Raw genomic sequence first — 12666 nt, forward strand, 5'->3', positions numbered from 1 at the left:
AGTCAACTGAGTCAAAATGAGACTGAATGAACTGGTACATGTTGTTTATGGCCTAATATCCTCTGTGTTGCAACAGTGCATTAATTTAATTTAATTTTAACTGGTTAAAGGTTAACTTTTGTTAATAAACTGTATTTAAAATAATCTATAAATCTATATATAAATCTAAAGTATTTTAATTAAATATATATCGAAATAAATATTGTTATCGATCAATATAGAAAAAAACTATCGAGTTTACTTTTTTGCCATATCGCCCAGCCCTAGAATGAAGAGGATCCGGCTGCTAGCTCGAGTGTGGATGCTGCGAGTGATAGGTGGTTTGTAGCGTGTACTCACAACTGATGGGTAGGATTTCATACAACGTTTAGTATTATTTATAGCGGCGTTTAGTACTTTTACTTTTAAACGCCAAGCAGTGTTGACATCTGGGGATTCATCATTTGTGAAAAACAAGAAAGAACGAACTGATGACAGTTTACAAAGAAACAGGGAATGTGATCGGACTCGTGCGAAAACAAGAATTCATATTGGCAAGGCATTTCAAAGGTGGCGTGAACTCCGTGATCTGAAAGGATTGTAAACGGATGCAGACATGGCTTTATTTCTTCTGAACAGGTAAGACATTTCAATATTTCAATAGATAACACAAAAACTAGTAGCGCACTTGTTGTGTTAATATAGACAGGTACAGTTTCATCGGTTGTTCTTTCTCTCTTTATGTCACAACTCTGTCCTTCCTATCATGAGGTTTCTGGTCTGTGGACAGAGTTGTGACGGTGCCATGTCTTTTGTGCTTGTTTTGTTATGTGTGGAAGACACGTGGCCATTGTTGTCTCTTTGCGCTGCGTGTCCTCCTGTCATGTCGTTCAGCCCCGCCCTCCTGACTCCCGTAATCATGCCCTTTGTGTTTGATCTCTGTCACCTGCCCGTCACGTTCCTTTTGTAATTATCCCTCGTTAGTGTTCCCTTCTTACATCCCTTTGTTCTCTGTCCTGGGCGATTTTGTTCAGGCTCGTCTCCTCTGCGGCATTCGCCAGGGAACCGGTGACGTAGATGACTATGCGGGCCGGTTCCTCGAAGTCGCAGAGGAGACGGTGTTCGGAGAGGAGGAGCTGGTGACGCTCTTCAACGGCGGTCTCAGGGAGCCACTCTCGCGTGCGGAGATGAGGTCACTGAGAGCGCTGGACTTTGACGCGATATGGCTGTATGCCGTGGATCGATCAGAGTCCAAGGTCTCAGTTCAACCCAGCTACTCATCTCCGCTGGTTGCGATCCCTGAGGGCCGTCCCTTGAAGATCGGGGTTGTGGGCGTCGCCACACCGTCCTCTCCACCACCAGTGAGCCTCGGTGGCAAACGGGGAAGGCGAGAATCCTGGGGTTCCTCGTCAGAGGCCTCCAACCCCGAGCCAGCCGTACCCCTCACCTCCTTCCTTCTGCCGGCCACCAGGCGGGTGGCTCGGCTGAAGAAAAAGAGGCAGTGGTGGGCAGTGCGGGCCTTTCCCCAGCCGGTGCAGTCGGCCTCCAGTCCGGTGCGGCCGGCGTCCGGTCCGGTGATCCAGCCGGCGTCCAGTCCTGTGTCCAGTCCGGTGGTCCAGCCGGCGTCCAGTCTGGTGCGGCCGGCGTCCCAGCAGGTGATCCAGCCGGCGTCCCAGCCGGTGATCCAGCCGGCGTCCCAGCCGGTGATCCAGCCGGCGCCCCAGCCGGTACAGCTGCCGGCCTTCCAGCCGGCGTCGGACCCTGTCCAGCCGGCCTTCCAGCCGGCGTCAAGCCCTGTCCAGTCGGCCTTCCAGCCGGCACCCAGCCCTTTCCAGCCGGCCTTCCAGCCGGCACCCAGCCCTTTCCAGCCGGCCTTCCAGCCGGTCCCTGGGAAATTCCCAGGGTCAAAGCCTGTTCCCCCCAGGACTTATCCTAAGTCCCCCAGGACTCCGCGCCCTCGAGCGCAGCCGGGGATTGGGACTATTCCCCCCAACCTTTTTGGACTGCCCCCTATGGGCTCTTGTTTGGTCCCACCCCCCCTCCCATGTTTGTTGTTTTTGTTGGCCCACCCCAACCCCGTCCTGGTCTCTTCTATGTTACCCTTAGTCTGTTCTGTGTTGTGTTTATGGTGTATGTCCTTGTGTTTCTCTGTTCTTGCCCGCTGAGGATTCTACCTTGGGACGCCATGGGTCGTCCCTTGGAGCGGGGGTAGTGTCACAACTCTGTCCTTCCTATCATGAGGTTTCTGGTCTGTGGACAGAGTTGTGACGGTGCCATGTCTTTTGTGCTTGTTTTGTTATGTGTGGAAGACATGTAGTCATTGTTGTCTCTTTGCGCTGCGTGTCCTCCTGTCATGTCGTTCAGCCCCGCCCTCCTGACTCCCGTAATCATGCCCTTTGTGTTTGATCTCTGTCACCTGCCCGTCACGTCCCTTTTGTAATTATCCCTCATTAGTGTTCCCTTCTTAATGTCCCTTTGTTCTCTGTCCTGGGCGATTTTGTTCTATGGTTGTTACCCTGTTGTCTGCGCCTCATCGTGTCTTTGTATAGTAAGTCCTATCCTTTTTGTCACTCGTTGCCTTTTGTTTTTTCCCCCACGTGGGAGGTGTTTATTTTGTGTTTGTTTATATCATTACCTGTTTTCCCCTCGTGGGATTTTTGTTTCTCGAATTGTTCTGTTCATTAAAGATCTGTGTTAACCCGCCACCTGCCTGCATTTGGGTTCTGTCCTTCCGTTTCGTGACACTTTATGTTAATTATGATAAATGTAACTTNGTTAAACTGTTTTCTTCCCTAGAGTGTAAACAGTGAATTTAACCAATGTAATCAGTATTTGTAGATATTATATTTTCTAATCAACATACTACATCTGTTGCTCACTCTAGCGGTTGTGGGAGGTCAAAATAATGTGCCGAGATTTCAAGCTCCTCCTCTTCAATAGTTGCTGGTGCATACACTTCCATGTATTCTCTACCAAGAGAGAGCATGCACAAATGTAAAAATATACACATTTCAAATGTACACTTAAGGTACATATATTTACTGAAAAAAAAATCTACCAAACAGACCTGTAGCACTGGTTCTCTTTTGCAACATGGTCTGAAGTACTTGGGCAGTCGTCCTCTGAATCCGAGAGTGTTATCTTAAAAAACAGAAATCAGGCTTCTTTACAGCTGTATTTTTATATAGAACTGTAAAAGTGTCATTAAAAAAGCCATACAGATTCAAACACTGAAATGTAGCTAGCAATTTCTATTAGTGACTTATTTTAAAAGAGGAGGAAAGGCAACAGCATCAAGGGATCAGAAACAGGTCATTGTTTGACTAGCGAGTTCAAACCTGTTTCTACTAACCTCTGTTACATTGCCTTGCGGTGGTTTAACAGCACAATCACTACACCACAAAAAAAAAGGATTATGACAGAAAATATGAACAAGTATAATCAGATGTTTTAAAGCCCTCTGACTGGGACATTCTAAAAGGCTTAATGTGGAAAAAAAAGCTTAACATGGCTCAAACCTAATTTCTGTCATACTTAACACATATCAAGTGAATAATCTCACACTAAGCGTTTTCTCTCCCATAGAATTAGTCCATTATAAGGCATTATAAAACCTTATTACAAATTAAGGTTTGAAAGAAATGTGGTTTTCCCTTGTTGTTGTTTAGATACGTTAAGTGTTTTTCATGTTAAGCTTTTTAGAAAGACCCCTTTGATATGCTTTGCAACAAATATACCATTTGTTCGGCTTTAAAACTAAACATCAACCATGACAAGAATAAAATCAACCTACATTTTATTACTGACTGCCTTTTCTGGTGTGCTTGAATGCTGAGGTGTTATTGGCTGAAAGAAAAATAACAGAAATTTGTATATACATATGTGTGCATGTATGTGTGTTATACATATATACAGTACTATAGTATGCAAAAGTCTTAGACATGTTAGTATTACCCCCCGAAAAATAGTTTTAAACCATTTATTATATATTTTGCTGTAGTGTGTCAGGAATAGGGTTGGGAATCGAAAATCAATTCCAATTTGGAATCGGAATCGAAAGGCTAGGAATCGGATCGGAATCGAAAGGAATAGGAATCGGATACTTGAGATTAAAATTTGAATTCCTCTTATCAATTCCTGTGTGCATATTTTCAGAAAAGTACATGCGTTGCATGATCTGCTGATATCTCAATAAAAGCCCTTATGAAAATTATCGATATTTTTTACTATAGTAAGCATAGTTTAGCTATAGAATTTGCATTAAAGCACAGGAATCACAAATTACCATAGTTGCATTATAGTAACTGCAGTTTAACCATGATGTAGTTGATAGTACTATGATAATTCAAATTGTAATAAATCAGAAAAGGTGTGTTTCTATGTGTAAATATACACAAAACACTGCTCATAAATATATTTTGCAAACAAGTCAATAAGCAGGCTAAATGACCATACAGGTTGATATCTAAATGTTTTACTTCAACTGTGGAATCGATAAGAATCGAAATTGATAAGCAGAATCAGAATTGGAATCGATAAAATTGAAACGATTCCCAACCCTAGTCAGGAAATATAATTTCCAAACATTCCTTTTGCCATTATTTGTAGTAATAATTACATTATAATGAGATTTTTGTATGCACAGGGAGTTTGACAACAACCAGTATGCTCCACAAGGAGATCTGGTCTAACCATCATTGAGTCTACTATTAGGAATGTTTGGAAACTGATATTTTCTACTGACACACTACAGCAAAAAATATAAACAACTGGCTTAAAAATATTTTTTGGGCAAATCTATTTTTGAAACTGCCTGAGACTTTTGCACAGTACTGAATATAAAATTGAAAGAATGAAGGGAAAGTCACATTCAAGAATTGATCGTAATAACCTTACCAGTGTGTCGGCCAGGTTAGATTCATCAGAATTCCTTGTTCTAATGACAACTTCTGTGTCAGAGTCTGAACTGAGAATCTGTTCTGCTAGACACAGAACAACATGTTAAGTGACTTGGTTTATATGAATACACAATACATAAATTCTGGCAAACTAACCTTCAAAGTTACTCTTTCTGCAAATAAACAAATTTATCCGTTGATATGTCTTTCCGATTTCTGATTTGTAGTCTTTCAGTGTAAAGGGCTTCTGTGTTCCAGGAACATTAACAACTACAGACCCATCTGGGTAGAGAAGAAAGTAAGGTCCTTCCTCCATGTCTTTATTAAAGTCTTTAAACTTTTTTTCAGCCAATCTAAGGACATCATTTGCGGTTACTTGTGGGTCTGTGTATAAGGGGAGTGTTTTCCCTCGTTGTGGTTTCAAGCAACCATTTTGCAGACACATTATGCCTACATTAATCTGCAAGAATACAAAAAAATCACTTTAGTTAATGGGCTATTCACAATGCATGGCTTCTACATCGATTTTCCTAAATTATACTGTACCTGTACTTTCTTCTGCTCGTGTTTGTTTCCTCCCTTCATGCTCAAGGAAAAGTTTGTCTTTTCCTTAGATTTCAGCTTTCGGTATTCTAAAAACTGGTTTAACGTGGGCGTAGGTGTTGAGTCTGCGCCGCCTGTAACGTTAACGTTACCTAAAAAGAGAAATCAACGCTGGTCATACACTAACTGCTGCTAACGTTTTCAACTCGCTCCACTTATAAATACAACAGTTATGTTACGTGAAGTTTCGGGTCAGGTATAGAGCGAGCAGCACAATTTCTCAATGCTTCATGAGGCTTCATTTTCCCATGCCTATAAAACAATAGCTAAGATAAGCTATAGCTGTCTTGCTTTAATTATACCTGCATTATCCGTTGACACGGCCGAAATCGTTTCCTGTCGCGTCTCTTTTAAAACCTCGAGATTTTTTCCGCATGAGCTGCAAAACTTTGGCAAAACACCAAATTTGAACCCACAATAAGGACAGTACATTCTATATTTGTGTACACTGCCGCTAGCTACTTCTTCTTTCTTCTTCTGTACCGCTAGCAACAGAACTGTACTTCCTGTTTGTCTTGATTGACAGGGGTTCCGTCCAATCAGCAGTAACTACCCCGGTCACACAAAATACCTACCTTTTCCGTTTTGACCGAGTTGTCGTTGTGTTTTCTGACTTGTAATTTTGTTTTCCGAGTTGTCGTTGTGATTTCTGACTTGTCATTTTGTTTCCGGAATTGTTGTTGTGCTTTATGGTTTGTTAATGTGTTTTCAGATTTGGTGTTGCGTTTTTAGATTTGTAATTGTGATTCAGGATTTGTGTTTTTGCTTTTAGATTTGTTGTTTGTTTTGCGATTTGTTGTTTTGTTTGGCACTTTACGGCCACGGTATGAAACGCCTCGTGTATCCACACCCCCACAAATCCACCTCAGTTTGTGGTATGATTTGACTAAGACCGCCCAAATGTATACGCAAGTAAGGTGGGCGTACCTGTCAGCACAATTGCTTTGGAACCTGATGTTCCAAATATGGTAAGAGCCGTTACATTTCCGTCACATGCTTGCAGTATTCGACCAATCACTACGCACTGGTTAACTGGCCAATCATAGCACACCTCGCTTTTCAGAGCGATGAGCTTTGTAAAAAATCCACGCGTTTCAGAGAGGCGGGGCAAAGAGGAGATACAAACATGCACGGTATGTGAAAAATACAGCGTTTTTAACCTTAAATTTCACATTGCAAGCTGTCTTGCTTTAATTATACCTGCATTATCCGTTGACACGGCCGAAATCGTTTCCTGTCGCGTCTCTTTTAAAACCTCGAGATTTTTTCCGCATGAGCTGCAAAACTTTGGCAAAACACCAAATTTGAACCCACAATAAGGACAGTACATTCTATATTTATGTACACTGCCGCTAGCTACTTCTTTCTTCTTCTGTACCGCTAGCAACAGAACTGTACTTCCTGTTTGTCTTGATTGACAGGGGTTCCGTCCAATCAGCAGTAACTACCCCGGTCACACAAAATACCTACCTTTTCCGTTTTGACCGATTTGTCGTTGTGTTTTCTGACTTGTAATTTTGTTTTCTGAGTTGTCGTTGTGATTTCTGACTTGTCATTTTGTTTCCGGAATTGTTGTTGTGCTTTATGGTTTGTTAATGTGTTTTCAGATTTGGTGTTGCGTTTTTAGATTTGTAATTGTGATTCAGGATTTGTGTTTTTGCTTTTAGATTTGTTGTTTGTTTTACGATTTGTTGTTTTGTTTGGCACTTTACGGCCACGGTAGGTTGATGTCCTCAGGGCAACATATTTTGTTGACCTAAGGACAACATTTTTATAAATAAAACCTAAACCCACACCAAACCCTAACCATAACTTACCCCTAAAATCAGAGGGAAATGATAAGTGAAAAACAATGGTCTAGAAGCACCTAATCCTGGTTGGAAGATTAAACTTAAAATAAACTGTACATTTATTTCTGAAATCTGATTGGTTGATTTAAATGTTATCCCAGGGTCAACATGATGTTGCCCTAAGGACATCAATCACTTGGCAAAAACAGGAGAGCCGTGTCATGATGTCACAGAACGTGGGTCCTTAAAGGGATATTTTACGTTGGCTGAAAGTGAGAAATTTGAGTAATCGAGAATTTATGTGCGGTTAAGTAGAAAAAGTGTACAATTCTGAGTTACATTTCTGAACGCAAAAGACTAAGTAAAATAGACTCAAATAGTTTTAGCTGTCCAACAAACACCCATGTTCACTTTTTACAGTGTACTTTGTCTCAGGCCAAAGTCTGTGCTTTCTGGAATGCTGGCATGTGGACCCTTAAATGCAGGTATAGTGTTATGTTGAATCATTCTTCAGAAAACCCTTCGAATTCTTTGAATAGTATGACAGTATATCCAATAATATCCAATTTTTTAGCATGCTCTGGCGTATAGAAATGTGCAATACATTTGGAAAACAGCACCTCAGGGGTTAAAAAGATTATTGCTTGTGCCGGCCCATCTCTTCAGATTATTATTTCCAGTCTATATAACCTTTATAACTGTTTGTGCACACAAATGTGAAGAGTTGTGGGTAAATACACCCACAGTTTAATGAAGTAAATCCTCCACTCTGCTGTGAAATGACTGCATGTGTGGGATGCAAACACATTTGAACATATACAGTGTTATTAAACAGAAGGCTCAGGTCCCTGTTAGGGGTGTTTCTTCTATTGACACTTTTATATCCCATGGGTTTATTTTTATTTCTACTAACATATTCTCTTTGTTATATAAGGGTCACATTAAAAAAAATGTTTTCAAAACTTTTCACCATGGCATAATTTTCTTTTGCTACTTTTCAAAGACATTTTATTTCAAGTTAATGGGATATACAGTATATAGTGGTATCTATGAAATCTGTTTATGGTCTTCTATCTAAACATGTTTTCTGTTAAACACTGTATTATTATTTGACAAATTATATAAACTAGAGAATTTAAGGGAGTTTTAATATAATGTGCTAACCCAAAAGGTCAAGCAAAGGCAAAGGTTCTAAATCCACATCTTTAATCCTAAAATTGAATCTAATCTTTGAGAAAACTGTGCCTTTAAAACAAGAGCATAAGCCAGATATAAACAGCACAAAAGACATGAAAAATATCCAACAGGGAAACAATGACAAAAAACATGTTATTGACACAACATAATTTGTTGTAAAACATGAGTGATAATCTAAATCATTGTTGCCAACTATTTATAATGAAAAGTAGCTAACAAACGTTGCTTGGTAAAACGCTAGATGATGTCATGCTAATTATCATGTTCACCATCACGTCATCAATTAGCAACAAAGGTAAACTACAAGAACTCAACACAAAACCATGACAACATACAACACACCAACTAATATGATTGTTTATTAAATAAACAGAGAACATAAACACAAATCGATTAAAAATTAAATGTAAAATTTGCTTAAAGGGGTTATATCACATGGCTAAAATGAACATTATCGTTTGTTTTAGATGTAATGCAATGCGTATACACGATTTAAGGTTCAAAAACTATTTCCGCATACCGTGCATGTTTGTATCTCCTCTTTGCCCCGCCTCTCTGAAACGCGCAGATTATTTACAAAGCTCATCGCTCAGAAAAGCGAGGTGTGCTATGATTGGCCAATTAACCAGTGCGTAGGGATTGGTCGAATACTGCAAGCGTGTGACGGAAATGTAACGCCTCTTACCATATTTGGAACATCAGGTTCCAAAGAAAATGTACTAACAGGCACGTCCACCTTACTTGCGTATACATTTGGGCGGTTTTAGTCAAATCAAACCATGAACTGATGTAGATTTGTGGGGGCATTTTGAAAAGAAGCTGGCGGCAGACTGACAGTTGAAGGGGAGGAGTTAACGGATGCTCCGGCCAAGCGTCTAATTTACTTCATTTGAGATGGATAGTCATTTCAGGGCGGACGTGCATTTTCAGATTTTAATTGAAGATTATGAGGGTACATGAATTTTAAAAAGAAAATGACCCACATTGATAAGCTATTACAAACGCTGCAATATTTCATGAGAAAATAAGAATTGTTATTTTTAATTTCACTGGGACTTTAACTTTCCGAACGTCTGCTCATTTGTGTGTAGGTATGGTATGCTGTGTAAATGAAGTTGTGCAAACATAAATTTGCATTTTAGAGGCTGTCAAAACATCAATATTGTATGTTTCAAAATGTATGTGTTAGAAACACTGATGAATACTAACCAGCTCTAATTCAATGTTGAAGGAAAATGATGCAAAGTGGAAAGTCTGCTTTTCCAGAAGTCCCATTGGACTCCCTGAGCACCCTGATATATGTGTACTTGCTAACTTACAGGACCCATCACTCAACCAGACCCTTAATTACTAAGTCTCAAAAAATAAATAAAGAACATAAACTGGATTTGTTTGTTGAAGTCCTTTAGGCCAAGATACCGGAAACTGTCTACTCTCTCCACTGGGGTCCCGTTGATCGTGATTGGTTAGTAGTTCCTCATCGTCTGCTTTGTACTGAAGTCCACTATCATCTCCTTTGTCTTGCTAACGTTCAGGAGGAGATTGTTTTCCTGGCACCATGTCTGCAAGTTTTTGATCTCCTCAAGGTAGGCCGTCTCGATGTTGTTGGAGAACAGGCCCACCACAACCGTGTCGTCAGCAAACTTGACAATGGTGGTTGAGTTGGAAGTGGCTACACAGTCATATGTGTACAGTGAGTACAGCAGGGGGCTCAGAACGCAACCTTGGGGGGCTCCAGTGCTGAGGGTGAGGGTCGGTGAGACGTGTTTGCCCACCCGTACTGCTTGCGGTCTGTCTGTCAGGAAGTTGGAGATCCAGCAACAAAGCGATGGGCTGAGTCCCAGTACTTCCAGCTTGGAGGTGAGCATGGAGGGAATTATGGTGGTAAATGCTGAACTGTTGTCGACGAACAGCATTTTAACGTAATTCCCTTTTCTGTTGTCCAGATGGTTCAGGGCTGTGTGATGGAGGTGTGTGACTGCATTGTGGATTGGTTACGATGATATGCAAACTGCAACGGGTCCAGGGTGTCAGGTAGTGAAGAAGCGATGAAGTTGATGAAATGAAGTCAACTGTGTCAACAAACATCTGCAGATCTTGTGGGCTGAAAATACATGCAGATATATGCTTACATAATGTAAAAGACCACATACATCTCCAGATCTCTCTGTCTTAGGAATCATGACAGCACCATCAATAAGAATCCCTAACCAGAAGTATCTTAAAACATTTGCTTGAGAACTATTGCCTTTTTACCATGATTTTCCTCTACTCTTATATAACAAAAGGCCAATAGTTTTTTCTTTAGGTGCACTAGACTGTCCGTCTTGCGTCTTCCTTATGACTTCATAGAACTGTGTGGACCAAGTTAGAAGTTATATGTTCTTCTCAATATCTAGCAGCTTGGATCACATTCCAGGTTTAAAATAAAAAATCTTGATCTAATGGGAGCTGTAATTGTAAAACACGTAAACGCAATTCAGTGTTATGACCTCTATCACCAATTTTAATGGACGCAGGTGTATTCCTCTGTTGCCAACTGACAGAAGCAATATCGCACTCCTTTTGCAAATTAGTGGTATTCAGGCAGGATAATTGTTTCTTTAGGACTCTGAGCACATGTTTGTCAGTGGATTGATGTAGCATAAATCATCTGTAAGGCGCTAGTCTGAAACTGTGTATCAATGTGAAACCTGTCTTTGCAGCCCAGAAACACATTTCAATAGAGTGCAATATGAGAGAGAAAAAATATCGGACACATTTGTTCAGTGTTTTGCTAGAAACACAGATGCATTTTAAATTCAAAGTTTAAGGGCTTAAATGAAATATTTGAACTTCGTGTCTGTCATTTTTTAACTCATAGCATAATATATCTATGCAATTTTAATAATTTATCAATTTAATAAAACCCAATATCCTCAGCCTCCTCCCTCTATTAAGAGAAATATGAGCAGTGGAGGAGTTATTACTAACGTAAATCTCGAAATAGGGTGTTTGATTTCATTTATTTATTTTTTATGCACTGGAAGCTTTTATGATGGCAGTGAAGTGCTACAATAAATAAAATGTTTCTTAGATTCTAGGATTAACAATAATACAGTTTTATTGATTTGAAGATAATAATATTATTAATAAATAATATCAGTAATATAAGTCAGAGTCGGTTGTGCTTCGGGCGACCCAAGTGCCAATTTCGACTCGTGGTCCTTTCCCGATCCCGCCCCTTTATCTCTCCCACTTTACTTACTTTCCTCACTCCCACTGTACTAAATAAAGGCAAAAACACCAATATTATTAATATTAGTCAAATTTGGACGGCAACAAAAAAATTAGTGCCACACAAAAAATACGTTATTAGCTGTTTTTAGCGTGTGTGTGCAGTTTTTGTCCTTGTACATATTAAATAATGGCTAAAAATGTATCTATCTGAAATCTAAGTTTACTGTGTTTTAGCAAAATGAGTTGTGATGCTCTCATGATTGATTCCACTGTTCCTCATTAAGTTGCTTTGGATACAAGCGACTAAATGATTGTTGTTAAGTGTAAATATAATAATTTAAAAATGTAAAATGCAAAAAGATTTCAATGAGGGTTAGGTTTAGGAGTGTGGTTGGGGGTAGGGGAAGAAAATATCATTAGGTCAGTATAAAAACAATGTCTATGACAAGTCCACACAAATATACCAAGACCAGTGTGTGTGCATGTGTATGTGCGTGTGCATGTTTGCTGTAGTAGTAATTGTGTCTGTTCTTGGGCACGCAAGAAGTTTATAGAGGCAACAAAAGGAAATACAAGGTGAAAACTATCAGCACAAAACAGTGACCCCTTCATCTGGCACCAGAATCCACAATTTTGTTTCATTCAACGGTAGCCTCAGCAACAAACAAGAAAGTTAACAAGCTGTTCTGTTAGTCACCTCCCCAACCCTCAGAGTAAGCTCATTATTTTATTTCTTATAACCACAGCAGCTCACAGCAGACTTGGGTTTCTTCCATCTTTTATTAATTTACTTGCTGTTTTTCTTTTAAACCCGTATAATTGCACAAAAACTTCACAACGCGATTACAGTTCCAGGGATTAAACTGCTTTGAAGTTGGATCATTTGACGGTGATATGATCAGGGATATGAAAGTTGTCTGTAACTTAATCTTGATACCCAAAATGTTTTATGGGGATAAGCATAGGTCTATAGCAAAAAG

The 12666-nt window shown here is 40.0% G+C and overlaps 1 protein-coding gene across 1 annotated transcript; it reads right to left on the minus strand.

Moving 5' to 3' along the window:
• Window positions 1-2734: 2734 nt before the first annotated feature.
• LOC130565206 (uncharacterized) lies at window positions 2735-5995 on the minus strand. Its single transcript, XM_057351790.1, has 9 exons — window positions 5783-5995; window positions 5424-5572; window positions 5034-5337; window positions 4876-4961; window positions 3773-3825; window positions 3332-3371; window positions 3047-3120; window positions 2859-2948; window positions 2735-2771 (listed from the first exon to the last, which is right to left on the minus strand). Exons 1-9 carry the CDS (start codon window positions 5910-5912, stop codon window positions 2735-2737), a joined length of 963 nt encoding a protein of 320 aa, XP_057207773.1. The 5' UTR covers window positions 5913-5995.
• Window positions 5996-12666: the final 6671 nt, after the last annotated feature.

Source organism: Triplophysa rosa, linkage group LG14 (genome assembly GCF_024868665.1).
Source record: "Triplophysa rosa linkage group LG14, Trosa_1v2, whole genome shotgun sequence".
NCBI lineage: Eukaryota > Metazoa > Chordata > Actinopteri > Cypriniformes > Nemacheilidae > Triplophysa > Triplophysa rosa.